Source organism: Xylocopa sonorina, chromosome 4, assembly GCF_050948175.1.
Source record: "Xylocopa sonorina isolate GNS202 chromosome 4, iyXylSono1_principal, whole genome shotgun sequence".
NCBI classification, from domain to species: Eukaryota; Metazoa; Arthropoda; class Insecta; order Hymenoptera; family Apidae; genus Xylocopa; species Xylocopa sonorina.
This window is the reverse complement of record NC_135196.1, coordinates 1,831,728-1,849,328: the sequence shown is the minus strand read 5'-3', so window position 1 is coordinate 1,849,328 and position 17,601 is coordinate 1,831,728. Positions and strand designations below refer to the sequence as shown.

General features: G+C 35.0%; 2 protein-coding genes across 3 annotated transcripts; both read right to left on the bottom strand.

The window, feature by feature from the left end:
- Positions 1 to 5,797: 5,797 nt before the first annotated feature.
- LOC143423305 (sodium-dependent neutral amino acid transporter B(0)AT3) lies at positions 5,798 to 13,267 on the bottom strand. Of its 2 annotated transcripts, none has more exons than XM_076894543.1 (14): positions 13,214 to 13,267; positions 11,330 to 11,599; positions 10,916 to 11,111; positions 10,674 to 10,789; positions 10,474 to 10,581; positions 10,241 to 10,324; positions 9,995 to 10,156; positions 9,777 to 9,887; positions 9,127 to 9,328; positions 8,847 to 9,049; positions 7,807 to 8,008; positions 7,573 to 7,732; positions 6,620 to 6,883; positions 5,798 to 6,532 (listed from the first exon to the last, which is right to left on the bottom strand). In XM_076894543.1, the coding sequence occupies exons 2-14, from the start codon at positions 11,513 to 11,515 to the stop codon at positions 6,337 to 6,339; spliced, it is 2,190 nt and encodes a 729-aa protein (XP_076750658.1). In that variant the 5' UTR covers positions 11,516 to 11,599; positions 13,214 to 13,267; the 3' UTR covers positions 5,798 to 6,336. The 2 variants fall into 2 exon arrangements, with proteins under 2 accessions (XP_076750658.1, XP_076750660.1); XM_076894545.1 differs by lacking the exon at positions 13,214 to 13,267 and adding an exon at positions 12,865 to 12,970.
- A 1,289-nt stretch (positions 13,268 to 14,556) lies between these two features.
- LOC143422907 (uncharacterized) lies at positions 14,557 to 15,768 on the bottom strand. Its single transcript, XM_076893884.1, has 5 exons — positions 15,566 to 15,768; positions 15,273 to 15,408; positions 14,911 to 15,068; positions 14,717 to 14,829; positions 14,557 to 14,655 (listed from the first exon to the last, which is right to left on the bottom strand). The coding sequence occupies exons 1-5, from the start codon at positions 15,709 to 15,711 to the stop codon at positions 14,609 to 14,611; spliced, it is 600 nt and encodes a 199-aa protein (XP_076749999.1). The 5' UTR covers positions 15,712 to 15,768; the 3' UTR covers positions 14,557 to 14,608.
- Between the last annotated feature and the right edge of the window lie 1,833 nt (positions 15,769 to 17,601).

Here is a 17,601-nt window from a genome sequence, read left to right as displayed (position 1 = left end):
TTTTATTCCTTTCACTTTGCTAATTTTAAATGTTTTAATATTGAATAACCTACAGAAATTTTGAAAATAAAATCAAAGCAAATAACCGGATAGAATGTTTTGCTGCAATTTTATTCTTTCAGATTAAATTTATTAACTGTAATTATAATCACGTATAACAATATATTATTATCTACTATATTTTTAATTTCTATTTAAAAATATCTACAATGAAAATTTTATGACAACTTCTTAGATTTTTTATTAGAAGAAGTTGGTACTACCTCTCCTCAAAATATTCTCATTTAAACTTGACCAATCATAACCAACTATTCGCGTTGCACGAATTATTTCGATTGATTTCATCTTTTTTTTTGTACTTTCGGAAATAACAATCTTCTGTGCGTGGTAATTAAATTGCACTTAACGAACTGTAAATGTTCGAGAAAGAAATAGATATAATTTAAATTTGCAACAAAAATGATTCTGTAATTTTTCATAAGAAATATACCCAGACAACCAGCGATTGTAGCGCCAATGGCACCGGGTGGAACTCTAAGCACTGTGCTAGCACGGTGCTGCCTCTCAGTTCTCGTAACAGCAGAGGGCTAGCACTGGAGCACCACTGCGTGTCACGGCACTATCAAAGCACGGCGATATAGCACAAGGGCGACACAGCGTGCCAATGACACTATCAGCTCACCATAGTGACACGCGTGCCAGTGGCGTGGGCTAATATATACCAATGAAGAAGCTGTTTGCATAAAAATTATAAACGAATATTAAAAATGACTAAATTAAGCAATTTATTTATTTCGATTCGAAAATAGATACACTGACACGAAAGAAAGATAGAAAAACTTCTTTTTATTATTTTCTATAAACTATAACTTAATACAGCAATTTTTTCAGAAAAGTCGTTAATTACTTTATCGTAAAAATATATACACTTATTTCATAAATATTTTTTTCAACTCATCGTTAAAAATTCATGTAACAAAGACAACACAAGATAAGATGGTGGCGTCAACATACCGGCACTGTAGCGACACTTCCGAGGAGTGTCAGCAGATCCGTAGTCATCTACGTCCGTACTTGTTAGCTAAAATGCCGGCACGCAGTGGCAGCACGTTCTAGTCACCAGCGTAGCACGCGTGCGAATGACACTGCGCCACCACCAGCGTGACACGCATGTCATCGTTCCATTCAAAAATTTTTTCTGCGTGTCACTGTGGTGAGCTGATAGTGTCATTGGCACGCCGTGTCGGCCTTCTGCTATATCGCCGTGCTTTGATAGTGCCGTGACACGCAGTGTCGCTCCAGTGCTAGCCCTGTGCTGTTACGAGAACTGAGAGGCAGCACCGTGCTAGCACAGTGCTTAGAATTCCACCCGGTGCCATTGGCGCTACAATCGCTGGTTGTCTGGATATATTTTATATTTAATAATCCTTATAAACGATAAAACCATTTACCACAAGAATATATGTACCAAAGGAAAACAAATAATTACGTTCAATATTTTCACCTGAAAATTGTGATACGCTAGTAAAGTAAACGTAACTTAATTAGTTCAACATTTTATAAGTAAATGTATCATTTATTACATTTCCTTAAACAATATGCTGCCATCGTATTTAATACTCTCTATTGGCATGAATTTTCCTGACGAATTGAAAAAATATATATGGCTCTCTCAGTAACTATAAATGTTGGCAAAGAACTACCAAAACGTCTGTCAGTACTGACGTCTGTCAGTCTCTGACGTATTTAATTTGTACGGAATAACGTGATTCCCCATTAACAAATGTGACGCCTACGCCAATGCAGAAAAAATTTTTGAATGGAACGATGACACGCGTGTCACGCTGGTGCTGGCGCAGTGTCATTCGCACGCGTGTTACGCTGATAACTAGAACGTGCTGCCACTGCGTGCCGGCATTTTAGCTAACCAGTGCGGACGTAGATGACTACGGATCTGCTGACACTCCTCGGAAGTGTCGCTACAGTGCCGGTATGGTGTCGCCACCATCTTATCTTGTGTTGTCTGGGTATATAAGAAAACAAAAATTTTTGATATACTCGTTTGCAATAATTCTTATGGGGTCCATAATGTGACAAAATTCCTCAGAATTTGTAACCAATCACATTTCAGCTTTCAGTCACGAAATCCAAATTTTTCGTAGACAGATCCAAGCCATCGTGGCGTTTCTTTCCATGTTTGATTTAAATTTTCATTTTTAACAATGACGTGCAATGACATTTGTTGATAGGAAAGTTGTGTTTCTATAAAAATTATATACAGATACCAAAAAGTATAAAAAGATACATAAATATTCCGAGAAATGTAATCGCACAATATGTATTTATTATTTATATTTTAGAAAATACAAGGGAAGCGAAGTCTCCACATCTTCCATTAGCTACACGCCAATGATGTTTAAGTTAAATAAACGGTGTTTGCACGGTTAAAGTATTAAAGAAAAAAAAGAAGTGAAAATATATAGCTGTTAGAACATGTTGCATTAATTTGTGACATAAATTTCCAATTAATTTCGGTGTAACGTAAATTCAAATATTATATTTTCCAACTCTTGAACTTCACATCATTCACATACACAACTAAAAAGTTTGTGTTTACTTTCGAATTCTACTCATATATATATAATCCATCGGGCTCTCGTTGGGAAGATAAGGAAATTGATATAATAAAAAATTCCACGTTCACGCACGGTATTTATTTTAACATTCAACTGACAACAATATATATATGTACAGTTTATACGTATACGTAATATCGGTGTGTATATATATGTATATATAATTATAACATTAGCTACCGATCGCACTTATATATCTTATTTATTATTGCGCAAGCTACATCGACATTAGTTACCTGATACGGTGTATCGTTAATAAAACTTTAAGAACCTGAACAAACTTCGAAAACTAACTTTATAGCCTACGCTTGTGTTTCCTCGGATAATACACAACCGTCTTGTTTCACACTTAAATGACATGTTTTTAAGTATAGATGAGCACGATTTCCTACAATCCACAAAACCTAATAGGATATGTCGAGAAATGATGAACAAAACCCTATAAAGTTGAAATTTGGAAAATAGTAGTCTAATAATAAAAAAAATGTAGAAAATGGATAATCAATTTTTCAATTGTTAATTTATATCGCATTTATTTTTACTCGTAAATTAATACGTTTCATTGAAATTTTTCACTCAGTATACTGACATCGACATGCAATAACGTTCTTGGCTTTATTCTCGAGCAGGCGAAAATGGATTTAATGTGACACGAATCAGTGTATACGTATACAAAGTGCGCTGTGTGTATAAATTATACGTTACGTACAAAAAAAATGTTAATCTCCTAATTATTGTCCATTGATTATTGTCTTGTTCAGATAAATAATATTTACTTTACGTTGGTGTCAGTTATTCAAGTACTCCTTTTATTACGTTACGTTCAATTGATCGCTAAAATATTTACGAAAATTTGTTAAAATTATTTAAAAATTGAACACCGCTTGTTAGTATAAAGTTGAATGCCATCAATATGAAAATAAATATAATTGAACGAATTATTGTCTGGTATATATGATATGTCTTCTATGCTGAAAGAACGTGTACGAAATGAATGACGATTAAAGAAATGTTTGTACTATTATTTATCGAAGAGGAGATTCATCGTATTTCACGCGGTAGCTCCTTGTCCCACAAGATATTGTCAATTTACTGTTCAAAAGACACTTTAACAATTATTTACAGTTGAACTACATTGCACGACCATAATCATAATATAATGTGCAAATATATAAGTAAATCACTAATCGGTTCAAAAGCAATGTAATTAATTATCAGGGTCGTTATCAAGTCGAGAACAGAATCTTAACAATTATTATAAATGGCTTTGTTTACGTGTGTATATATATACACTTTTCATTTCGAAATATTACACGGGCATAATAAAATATATATATGTCCGTGTAATAATTCGAAATGAAAAGTATCCGTTACCATTAAATTGTCGGAGGAAAGGAGAACTCTCTTTTTCTTACGGATGACGATAAATCAAATCTGTTCTCCACACTGCGTTCGAACTCTACAGCAAGTCTCTTGTCGTTCAAGCTGCTTCAGTTAGAATCAAGTTTACGATAAACTATTCGTCGAAAAGAGTTATGATCATACTCAAAAACGCAGATACAAAATAGAAAGATCAGAAGTACAAATAGACGCGGATAGAACGCGTTCTGGCTACTATACTCTAGTCTCAGCTAGTGAACGAACTTCTATTACCGAAGGAATAGATTCGTTTCTTATTCTTATAGAGTACCAACTTCAAAAATGTTTTTCAGGATTGTAATGTCCACGATAAATTTCCACTTTTCCGACCTGTTGACAGATCGAAAAAGTGTATTCTAAAAAGTATGCGACAAGTCTTAATTGCACGATACAAACATGATATTGCAACACAATATAAACGTTGATTTAACGGTTTAGGAAAATATATGAATGGGAACGATACCCTCTATATTCCTTCGATCGATATATCAGCGATAAATTTCCTAGGCCTCGTGTAACGTGCAACAAGTGCAGTGCGTGCATTCATCTTATTGTCGGATTCCTCGTCGATTAAAATTTCGATTAATCGAATGTTATTATTGTCGTACGATCCCTCGTCGATCGAGTCTTAAGAAATTTCTTATTGTCCTTATACGTTAGAACGTTCGCCGTTTCGACAAATTCGTCGGCGAACACACGCTAAAATCGCAACGAAATTTTTACATTTGACGCGTACTCGTTTTCGATATGCGATCGTCTGATTCCTCTCTTTCTCTATCCCTGTAGGGATAGCTTCGACATGATATATACCGATCAATTCTTCTTCTTCTTCTTCTTCCTCCTCTTCTTTCTGTTGTACTTAGAAATAAATTTCATAAATTCGATACGCGAGATATGTATGTAAAAGTACAGCTAATGTAATTGATATTCGTTAATAAGAGGACTACAATATGGAATATCAACTATTCGAATGTGTCACACTTAGTGACATCTTTCTTTCTCTTACTTCTTTTCTTTCTTTCGACATATACGTCGGCAATTTTCTGATACATTACAATTATTAACATTAACTTTGTAATGTAACATCGGTTTAAGAAAAAAACATACCAATTGTAGGAGTATAACGGAGAATCAATCAGCAAGAAAACACTGATTAATGCTTTATCAAGGACAGAAATGAATTTGAATGGTTTGGGAACGTCCCTTTTTTTCTTTACGCATGTTGGACGGTTCCTACACTAATCTTAGATCTCACATTATTTGCAGTTTGCTAAGCGATAAAATTTGTCTCAAGTCTAATATTATTATCATCCTATTAGTTATGATCTGCAATCTGTCGTAGTACTTTAACTTGTCTTTTATACGAATGTGTATTGCAAATGCTAAAATGACGCTTTACATGCTAAATAATCTTTAGATATATGATACATCCAACAAATAATAACAAAATATAAATATAGTTTGGATTATGAAATGGTATCCCATAAAAATGTTACCATTTATAATAATCGAAAATTTAATTTCCAATGATGTTTCACTTTTCCTCTTTTAATTATTCTTCGTTTCTTTTGTGGTTATATTTAATTGTTTTAAAAGTGAAATTTTCTTTTGCATCATCAAAATCAGTTTTAGACAATTTTAAGTTTAGATATATCATATATCCGTTAGCCAAAGAAACTGCAAGTTCAGTTTCTTGAGGATAGAACTTGTAGTTTCTTATTTAATTTTACTCTTAACAGGGCTTTAGTGTGTACTTTTCCACATTTCAATGGAAATATACTTTCCCAGAACATCATTAATATTTACCTTTCCAATTGATATTGACATTCGCGTCGATTCCGTAATCATCGATGATTCAGAGACTTGAGAAACGGCAGAGAGACACATCTATAAATGAAAAAGAACATTGTCCATGTTTCAATTGTTACGTTAGATTTGTACTTTCGAATTTCCCTGTCGGAATTCCCTCCAACTCTACGATCCTTCCCTCCATCGTCCTCCAAAACAAGAGTCCATTATAAAATCATGATCCAAATATAAATGTCATTTTGATAATAATTGACAGGATGCACTCTTACGATACGTGCTAATAATAATAGTAAAAAAGTGTCAAATGAATACCAATTTCTGATCGAAACGAAGACTGAACGGTGTAATGCATAGTTACGTTTAAACGAATCATCGCAATTCGAAACGTTAAAGTTAAGTTAAAAAATGCCGTTTCTCGGTCTATGAACCATTTAAACACATGTTAATCAAACATGTATGAGAATAACCATTCCTAGGTAAGATCCTCGTCGTCGTCGCTGGAGCCACCGGTTGGGCAACATAGCCCTTCGGATCCGTCGCCTCTTATACAAAACAACAGCGTCTCGGCTGGCGTAACTTCGTGCGGCATGATCCCGTGAAATTCTTTCAGATCAGCCGCAGGAAACCAGGCTTTCTCGTTATCCTCGATTATAAGTATTCCGAAAAGTCTACAAGTAACAAAAGGAAAAATTTTTTAAATTCTCAATTTTCTAATAATGCTAATGAAGCAAATTGCGAAGACATATGACTGTTACCTGCAAATAGCAACCGTGGGAATCCAAAGAACGGAAGCGAGAATGAGAACACCGATAAGAATTAACGCCCAGAACGGCCATTCGTGTTTCTCTGTAATACCTTTACTGGCAACCCAAGCTGGATAACCACTTCCATCGACAATGATCTCGACGATCGAGGCGACTAAAATGCTCAGCATAGCCATCGGGCTAAGATATTTCCAACAGATTAGCCAATATAGGCCTGGACGGTTGCCAGTCATCAGTTCAATATCGTCGGCAAATCTACGAATTAAATAATACCACCAATTCCAACGATGTTGAAAGATCTAAATCTCTCATTATATTCCGTTCTCTCATTTAAAAATCGAGCATTATACTGATTTCCAGAAATGGCAAAACCACTCTTGATTTGCCATCTGATGTTTCTTTTGTGATCATATAAAAATAGTTTCAAAATGGTGACTTCAATCTAATCTATACTTCGAACATCATTTTAATAGAACGGAACATACTGAACCGTGTCACGTTTACATGTCGCTCATCAAATACTGCAAAAACATAGGGAGTTAAAATGTGAAATCGTCCAACACTCGTTGTATTTCCCTGACCTTATCCCTTCAGATTTCTATCTGTTTCGTTCTCCAAAAGCTACTTTACGACTTTTTTTCGAAGGAAAATACTTGTAAAACCTTAGGAGACAATTATAGAAAATGATGGAGAGTACATTATTGATTAATAGATATTATTTCCCATGATAATGTGTATATTTAATTTAGTTTTAAATCGGGTACGAACTTCTGCAATCACCTAATATACGTATATTATACGTATTCCGTTTTATGAAAGGAGATTTGTTTGAGTTAGCAAATGACTCATTAGTCATAGTCACAACTAATCCGTGTAAACTTTTAAATTGAAAGTACTATAAATAAATAAATAAATAAATAAATAAATACAACATCATTAAATACCTTTTCAAACCATATACGTATGATACTGCGACACATTCGAAAAAGGCAATAATCAGAAGAGGGAAGTTTCCAGTGAAATTATCGAATAATACGAAGACATAGCTACCAGCACCGTGAGCGAAGGCCATTGATATCGCACAGCACACTAAGCAAATGCCACCTAATTCAAGCATAAAAACAAATTTGTCAAGTGAATGAAGGGAATGAAGTGACACGAACGGAATTATCATCAACCTGTCAGTATTTCTTTCCGCAAGTTTGGAAACAGTTTCATGTCCACGATACTTGTTACAACTCCTTCGAGGGTGCCAAATTGAGAATCGATTCCCAGCGTGAACAGCATAAGGAAGAACAATACAGACCAGAACTGAGCTCCAGGGAATTGATTGATCGCTTCCGTGAAAATAATAAACGCCAAGCCTGTGCCCGATGCTGACTAAAATCATATACAATCCTTCGAATTATGGAAATACATATTATACATACATTAGGGTCAAAAAGTACCCGGAATTTATTATTTGAACGAACCGCGTTTGAGATATTGTTTTTTAAGCGTACTTTTTCACTTTTAAGCGCAATCTAAGTTCAAGATAGTTTGTACATAATAGCTTTGTAAACAAGTTATTGTTTGGTGTAGTCTGGGCATTTCGCTATGCCGAATATAATGGAACAAAGAGTTTGCACGAAATTTTATGTTTCCAACAAAATGTCACGTGCGAAAGCGTTGAGAATGTTGGTGACAGTCTAAGGGGACTCGATAATGTCGGAAACATAAGTATACGGGTGGTAGAAAGAGTTTGAAGCGGGCCGTACTGTGGTTGATGATTTGCAGATAACAGTCGATCTTGGTGTCTCGTTCGGATCGATTCGCATTAGATGAATTGAAGCGCATTTGTACGCTACTATTTGACCAAAAATCTCCGTATTCACCTGACATGATCCCGTATTACTTTTTCCTGTTCCGATCATTCAACTTATCATTTCGTGGAAATTGTTTTGAGACGATTTAAGCAATAAAGGAGGAATTCGCAGAAGGAGCTAAAGGCGATTCCGAAATCGGCCTATGAAAAGTGTTTTGAAGAGTGAAAGAACCGTTGGAATATGTATATTGCTTGCAATGGAGATTACTTTTAAGGGAATAAAATAAATATCGATGAACAATTGAACCGTTTCCGTTTTACTGACAAATTCCAGGTACTTTTTGATCAGAATGTAAATCCGACTATTAGTAACGATGTTATAAATTATAAAAAACAGAAATAAAATTGCCTTACGTTATCTAGCTCTTTTTCGAGATCACATTCAGGTAGTTCCGGCATGATTAAGCTGTTTAACGTTCCATTTCCTGTGGTGATATTTAAAAGTGTACCACTTGCTGGTATTTCATTCGGTATTTTGTCTATCTGGCCAAAAATGTTGGCGAGAGTGTTGTTTCTTTCCGCCAAGCAATGCTCGTAAACCATAGTAGCCTTAAAACCTGTATTACCGTAAATACACATAAATATCTACCAATGTGTTTGTCAGTTAAAGTTGAATAATGAAAAAATTAATTACCAATGATGGAAAACACAACGATCCCCGCGAACATGGAGGTAAAACAATTCGTCAAACTAACCATAATAGCATCTCGATAACAGTTGTTGTTTACTGGATTGTAAGAAGAAAACGCTATTAGGCCGCCGAATGCCAAACCAAGGGAGAAAAATATCTGCGTGCCTGCTTCCAGCCAGACCACCGGGTCCGTTAATTTCCACCACTGAGGGCATGAACAAATAAAAAATAATTTTTATTACTAGAAAAAAATGCAATACTATTAAAATAATGTTAGTATAGGAAAGTATCTCGCGGTATCAAATCTATATTGTTCCATAAAAGTACACTAAACAAATTTTCAGAGTTATACATTATCGAACGAGTCGGACGATATTAATACAATAGTCATTGAACTGACTCTCTCTGATTTGTTTTCTGAAATACCAATATTATGTTAGCCACAGGCTGCACCAGTAAATTTTTCTCATTTTAATGCATTCTTTAATTTTTGAAAAGAACCAGTCGTTTAATCAAAAAATAGGCCACAGTTCAAACAGATGACTCTATAGAACTGTGGTTTACTAGCGTACTTAGTTAAAACGCATGTAAACATGATTACAAAAATAAGTACACTGCACTGGCGATAATTTCTGGCATTGTACATAATATACCTTTGGAGTGAAAAGATGACGTAAACCGTCAGACATCCCCGTCAATGTGACGCCACGAAAGAAGAAAATGATCAAAACGATATACGGAAATGTAGCGGTCACGTACACGACCTATAAAAGACATTCCAATTTATAAAGTTGTTCAAAAATAATATACGTAGTTTCACATGTGGACATAGAAAACGAAGCAATCAACACTGAACAGTTTACAAGAATACCTTCCCCGAAGACGCAATTCCTTTGATCATGCACATATAAACTAAAATCCAGGCTATGACCAATGCTAAGGCAATTTTCCAGTTGAATACTTCGGGGGTATTTATATCCTCGGAGATCATTAAAGTTGTCCGATACCAAAAGTATTGCGTGGGACTGCTAACCTGAGTGTATATAACAAGTATTATTATAATTGCAGTGCAAACATTTCAATTTGATATAAAGGTATTAGAAGTATTAATTCGTACCACACATTCTGGTTCAGGAGCGTATGATCCGTTTTGAAAATATATGTTGGGACATTCTGCCCATGGTAACTTTGATTGGAAACTCTAGAAAAAGATATCGAATAATTGTTAATTTGAATAAATATTCGTTGATTTACCTAACGGGGAATGCATTTATAATGATAACATGCATTTAAATCGGCAACGTGCCAAGATAAAGAAAACTATTTTTACAGAAAAATATGAATACTCACTTGAACGAAGTAAAAGAGGCACCAAGCGATAATAGTGTTATAATAAAGAGCTACGTTAAAGGAAACTACAGCACTGCTTACACCAATACCACCCATATATGGAGAAACCTTTCGGGAAAAGGTTGAAAGATATTACTTATGAAGAGTGTTTGCAAAGATTATTTTAACAGATTTTATTCTGTACATTGTGCAACAATCACCTGATTCCATACGCCGATAGCACCCTTCCGTAATCTCTGGCCAATTGCTAATTCCAAGTAAAATATGGGAATACCTTCGATGGCCAACATTACAAAGTAAGGGATTAAGAATGCACCTATTTTAAAAGTATAAACAAACAGTTACAAAAGAGTTAATCTTTGACAATTGCCACACATGTTGATAGTAAAATATCGAGAAAAAGTATAAAGTGTTTCTTTTTTTCTGAGAAAAAGCAACGCACCTCCACCATTCTTTTGAGCGAGGTACGGAAATCTCCATACGTTTCCAAGCCCTACGGCATATCCGACGGTTGCTAATAGAAAAGTGAGCTTGCTATCCCAATTCTCTCTTTCATCCTCCCCTGCTTCCGGTCGGAAGATCGTTTTCCCTTCATTACTTCCAAGCTTGCTATTCCCACCTCCGTTACCCGTTTTATGCTGCAACGATAGACGGTAATCCTTATCAAATCACCTATTTGATTTGAAACGAAGTATTCTCAATTAGCAAAATAAACTAGCGTTGTTCTAATATCCTGAAATCATAAATTATGTAACGGAAGCAATGTATCATATTGTACATTTTCCGTTGCAGACTGTTGAAAGGATTAATTAAGGCTTTATTAATTATTGTTACTACAATATTTAATTCTTATTACCTTTGTGTTAGGACTGGAGTCCTCAAAGGCTGCGTTCGTGGCCCCATAATTGGCAGTGGTGTTGGCCTTTCTATTATCCACCACTAATCTTCCCCTCATTTCCTTCATCTCAAGTTTATCGACACTTTTCTGGGGCTTCAAATCGCGCGAACTTTGTCGGCGAACGAGATGGGCCGTGTTCGCCATTCTTTTTGTCTATTGCACAGCCACGGTTTTCTCTATCTTTCGAGAGATCAAACAGAAATATCACGCGCGCCTATGGACTCCATCCTGCTAGGAATAAAACTTAATGTAATCATTCTCCTCCTTATGCGTACGATTAATGAGGAACAGAGGAGATGGTGTAACATTTGAATCGATTTCAAACGCTTAATAATTGGATATTTTGATAAATAATTAAATGTGACATTTATTTTTAATACGGAATTTTGTAGTGAGATTTAATTGGTTGTTCAAGACGAGTGACTACTTTGTTATGGAATTCAAAATGATTAACTGCTCAACTCTTTTGTCGATAATAATAATACATATTACATTCAATTAAATTCAGTTTGTACATGGGATATTTGTCAACTCCCTGTTCCGGTATTTCTATAATATATCAATACTTTTATTAACCAGTTTTTACTGTCCACAATTACGAGAAAGTCGTAAAACAAAGAGAAAAAAAATACAAAAGAAAATAGTGCCTTCGTTCAGCTAAAGTTTGATTTACGAGAATAAGTGTTCAACTAACTTCCTAATTCCTTTTTTAATAATAATTCTTTCTAGATAAGAACAAAGACTGTAGCTGTAGTTTTTCTTCGAGATATATTCCCCGAACTCGACATTAGAAAGTTTGCATATCCCACTCGTTTCACGTGCTCGCCAATCGAAGTTGTACTCATCTGTAAAAATAGCTTAACAAAACAGGAAATTTCTTTCTGCGCTTGATAGGAGGGAGAGTTGAAATATCCAATGAATATTCTGAAAAGGGTTCAGCCAACTTATTGGAATTGATTATATGAAGTTGAATTTACTGTATAACATGAAATATGTCTAAATTGTATAGGATGATGAGAGGGTTGAATGTAAACAATAGATGAAGTGGCGACGTGTAGGAGATCTTACTTAGGCGATTTCCTTATTTTCGCCTTTAAAAGAAAGTCTTTATATTAAGTCAGTAAAAAAATGCCTTTATAATTTTATTCGAAGGATCTGCCACACGTCCTGTTTCACGTCGATATGACGCTGAGAAGGGATGGATATTTGTTTGCCTTTCTTCTTTTTTACCACGACCCTGACCTCAATATATAAGAAGTTTTTACAATAAATTACGAATCGCTAAACATTTGACAAATTTAATTGCATGAATTCTTACAGTTTCCTCGTTGAATCCCCCCAGGAGGCCGATTCGATGAATAAAAATTTACCTCGATGAAAAGTACACGTTAATTCTTCACTCGTGATTCGGAAAACTTGAAGGAAACTTTGGCGTCTTCGCAATAGATATTCGATAACATATTGGGCGGCAATTTTATGTGAGTGACATGTACTATAACTATCGTTTTCCATTGACGTCATAGACGCACAAATCAAATGACATTTTTCGTCCTACACAATTTTTCCAATTGAGAATAGCTTAAAAAAATATTTTATAAACATTCCGAAAATTCTATTCGTTTATTCGAAACAATCGTTGGGGAGGTAATTTAATTGAACGTCTTTCCATTCGACGATTCAAATAGATGATTCAAAGATAAATGCACTAGTTCTACTGTTTTCACAAAGGAATTTCACGTAACCACCATTTAACACAATGTACATACGTAAATTTGCAACCAGATCATTTAAATGAAAAAATGCTTTCTAGTCAGTAAATAACGTTGAAAATTTGTCACTGACCTGTTGGGGTGAGATAAGGAAAAGCGCGAGGGCCTCCTTATAGTACGAGGAGCGGATAGCTACTGTGGCACCCTCTACTATGATGGTAACTGCTTTTGAAATCACGATATCCAACGGAATCAATAGCAGGCGCCGGCGCCCCAATGCCTCCGTGTCCTACAGACCGTGATACGCGTCAACCCTTTTTGTCAGGAGGTCGGTCGATGGTCGGCGAACCGGTCACAGGAACCTTGCAAACGAAAAATCTCGAATATCACTACTTGAAACGATTTAAATTTATCGGAATTTCGAACTGTCGAGCGGAAAATTTGTCACTTTACTTATGTTATCATTATCGTTATTAATTTAATCAAACAGCAGAAACAGTTGGAAGTAATTAGAAACATTTAATAATTTAAGTCAATCAAAATTTTACGACTGTTAATGCGGTTTAATCAGTTTCGTACACGTATCAAGTCTATAGGATGCATCGAATTTTATTTGCAGGTAGAAGCGTTTGACTTTTGAGGAACCCGAATCAATAACAAGTAACAAGTAACAAGTATTCTTACGTTTTATATGTGTGCAATAAGAAGTGCCCAAATGTAAAAGCTCACAAATTATTTATACCTTACTAAATAGTTGTTTGTTTCCTTTAATTATCAGCTGGTCGTACTCTGGACAAGTAACGTAAAGGGGGCAAACCCCAACGACAGTAATGCACTCGCTGTTAATATTGTTTCGAGCTAACGCTCATTCCAATTAAAGGGTATGTACTGCTCCCAATGAACAACGTAGGAATTTGCTAGCAAAAACAAGGAGTACAGATTAACGCTTTCTTACACAGTATAATGCTTAAATGTTCTATTTCTACGTTAATTCAAAAATATCAAGTTCCGCACACATTTGAATATTTTCTTACTTTGATGGTCTTATGATACATTGGCAATTTAATTCAAATTTATTCTATGTACAATACTGATACAATACTATACGGTACTTCATCAGACCCTGAAATTGATCATCAGTACTTGTTAACAAGATTGTGGTATTCATCGAATTGATAACAGTTTAAATTATATACTTGCAATGTTTATTTAATCGTGGATTGTAGAGTCATAGTTTCTATTATTTCACGTGGCACGGTATTTGTTTATGTTTTACAGGAAAAAATTAAACGATGTCTGAAAATATTATAGCGTCTTTATAAATACAGCGAAATAATTTTTTTATTGTATTCAATAAATAGGTATGTAAAAAAAAGGTTCAAATTTTCCAGGAAGATGAATAGGAATGAATAGAGATAATAGTGAACGTATATTTTTATTTGATAGATTTACGTACAAAAGTGCATGTTCGTAGTCTAAAAATATTTATTAAAAATTTATAATATTTGAATGGAATAAATGAAAATTGTTATGGGACAGTTTCTGTTCTCAAGAATTGCGTGAAACCGAGGATTCCTGGATTAAATAATGCAAAATTACTAATTAATTAAGATGCTAATTGAAAACAGGTACTTACTATCGACCCGTACTCTTTTGAACCGGTCTTCGACAAAAGACTTCATTAAATTTTCTATCGTCTCCGCGTCTTTATAATCGACTCGTTTTATGCTTTCATTAATGAAAAAATATCTAAAGATGTTGTAAGTTTGAAAGTTCTCTAATTAATGAAATAAGATCTCAATCTATGATATATTTGCAGCTGAAGGATACAGTTCGCGGTAATAATTGAAAGCATCGATAGCCCATTCTAGAAGTAAATTTAATCGTGGTCTATAAGGTGTACCATTCTTTAACTCCGTCATTGTTCCGTCTTTTGACGAAATTTTGCTTCGCGTATCCTCTAGATTTTTTAACCGATTTTTTAAATCCTATAATAATTTCAGTAATAATTTTATTGCGTAAGTCCAATGATTTAATTTAATTGTTTTGGAATAGTTTTCTGTACTATATTCATTAAAATAATATTGACAAATTTTTCATTTAAAAGATACTCCTATGCCCAACTTCTTATTATTAATGAACGAAAACATTTACTAGTATTTAATTGATATACGTATTATTATTCAATTTACTTGATTAATACCGTTGAACCGTGCTAGAATGTCCAACAGTAGCGCAAGTTCATTATCGATTCCCAAAAGGATTTTAAAAATCAATCTTTCGTATAGCTCGTCCATTTTACAGAGCTCTGCATCATTGGCCTCCTTACTGCAATAAAGTGACATCTGCCTGTAGATCAATGAAAACTGGATTCCGATCAACTTTTGGTACTACTCAAAATTGTGCATTGAGTTTCCACTCTGACAACTGCACATGTAACACCTGAACCGAAACAGTGACAAAAAATGTAAAAGATTGATATTACCTTATGACAAGCCGAATTTGCTCTGATTGATTTTTTAAAGCGTGTAAAGGTCGTTCAGCTTCTTGAGATAACTCTTTCCATTCGCCATCTAACTTTTCCAACTGTGAAAAATAAGTAATTAAACATTTATGTAGTTCCTTTGCCATGGCGTTTATAGGTTAATTTTCGTATCACTCGTGTAAAACATGTTCTGATATAGGAAATGTAGAGAGCGCTGGTTAGCATACGAATATTCTCATTGCAAAGGAACACTTATTTATTAATGTTTACATGTAAATTTGAGGATATAATTATGGATTCAAATGAAGAAAAGAAAGGAACTAGAATTATGCTAAAATCTAGTATTTCACTGAAGAATTACAAAATATTACAATAATTATTATATAAAATATTTTTATTTACAATGTTATTTTTTACGATTCCCCATTTTTCAAATGCACCTCGGTATACTACCTTTAATCACCTAACAAAAAGGATATTACACGTCCCACTAATACGTGTAATAAAATACTTTTAAACTACTATTTGTAAGAAATAATACTTATCCCAGACAACCAGCGATTGTAGCGCCAATGGCACCGGGTGGAACTCTAAGCACTGTGCCAGCACGGTGCTGCCTCTCAGTTCTCGTAACAGCACAGGGCTAGCACTGGAACGACACTGTGTGTCGCGGCACTATCAAAGCACGGCGATATAACAGAAGGCCGACACGGCGTGCCAATGACACTATCAGCTCACCATAGTGACACGCGTGCCAGTGGCGTGGGCTACTACCCAGACAACACAAGATAAGATGGTGGCGACACCATACCGGCACTGTAGCGACACTTCCGAGGAGTGTCAGCAGATCCGTAGTCATCTACGTCCGCACTTGTTAGTTCAAATGCCGGCACGCAGTGGCAGCACGTTCTAGTCACCAGCGTAGCACGCGTGCGAATGACACTGCGCCAGCACCAGCGTGACACGCGTGTCATCGTTCCATTCAAAAATTTTTTCTGCATTGGCGTAGGCGTCACATTTGTTAATGGAGAACCACCTGTTATTCCGTACAAATTAAATACGTCAGAGTTTAGATATCCGCATACGAGTACTGACAGACGTTTTGATAGTTCTTTGCCAACATTTATAGTTACTGAGAGAGCCATATATATTTTTTCAATTCGTCAGGAAAATTCATGCCAATAGAGAGTATTAAATACGATGGCAGCATATTGTTTAAGGAAATGTAATAAATGATACATTTACTTATAAAATGTTGAACTAATTAAGTTACGTTTACTTTACTAGCGTATCACAATTTTCAGGTGAAAATATTGAACGTAATTATTTGTTTTCCTTTGGTACATATATTCTTGTGGTAAATGGTTTTATCGTTTGTAAGGATTATTAAATATAAAATATACCTTTGTTAGATGAATTTTTAACGATGAGTTGAAAAAAATATTTATAAAATAAGTGTATGTATTTTTACGATAAAGTAATTAACGAGTTTTCTGAAAAAATCGCTGTATTAAGTTATAGTTTATAGAAAATAATACAAAAAAGTTTTTCTATCTTTCTTTCGTGTCAGTGTATCTATTTTCGAATAGAAATAAATAAATTGGTTAGTTTAGTCATTTTTAATATTCGTTTATAATTTTTATGCAAACAGCTTCTTCATTGGTATATATTAGCCTACGCCACTGGCACGCGTGTCACTATGGTGAGCTGATAGTGTCATTGGCACGCTGTGTCGCCCCTGTGCTATATCGCCGTGCCTTGATAGTGCCATGACACGCAGTGTCGCTCCAGTGCTAGCCCTGTGCTGTTACGAGAACTGAGAGGCAGCACCGTGCTAGCACAGTGCTTAGAGTTCCATCCGGTGCTATTGGCGCTACAATCGCTGGTTGTCTGGGTATATACCAATGAAGAAGCTGTTTACATAAAAATTATAAACGAATATTAAAAATGACTAAATTAAGCAATTTATTTATTTCGATTCGAAAATACCCAGACAACCAGCGATCGTAGCGCCAATGACACCGGGTGGAACTCTA

Bases quoted from the DNA above. Each gene is read 5' to 3' on its own strand.
- LOC143422907 (XM_076893884.1), bottom strand. From the start codon at position 15,711: ATGGCAAAGGAACTACATAAATGTTTAATTACTTATTTTTCACAGTTG. The intron at 15,409-15,565 runs GTAATATCAATC...ACTTTATTGCAG, and splicing joins CAAATTCGGCTTGTCATAAG to TAAGGAGGCCAATGATGCAG. The intron at 14,656-14,716 runs GTAAGTACCTGT...TATTTAATCCAG, and splicing joins CAAAAGAGTACGGGTCGATA to GAATCCTCGGTTTCACGCAA.
- LOC143423305 (XM_076894543.1), bottom strand. From the start codon at position 11,515: ATGGCGAACACGGCCCATCTCGTTCGCCGACAAAGTTCGCGCGATTTG. The intron at 9,888-9,994 runs GTATTCTTGTAA...TGTCTTTTATAG, and splicing joins GAATTGCGTCTTCGGGGAAG to GTCGTGTACGTGACCGCTAC. The intron at 7,733-7,806 runs GTTGATGATAAT...TGCTTGAATTAG, and splicing joins GCGGAAAGAAATACTGACAG to GTGGCATTTGCTTAGTGTGC.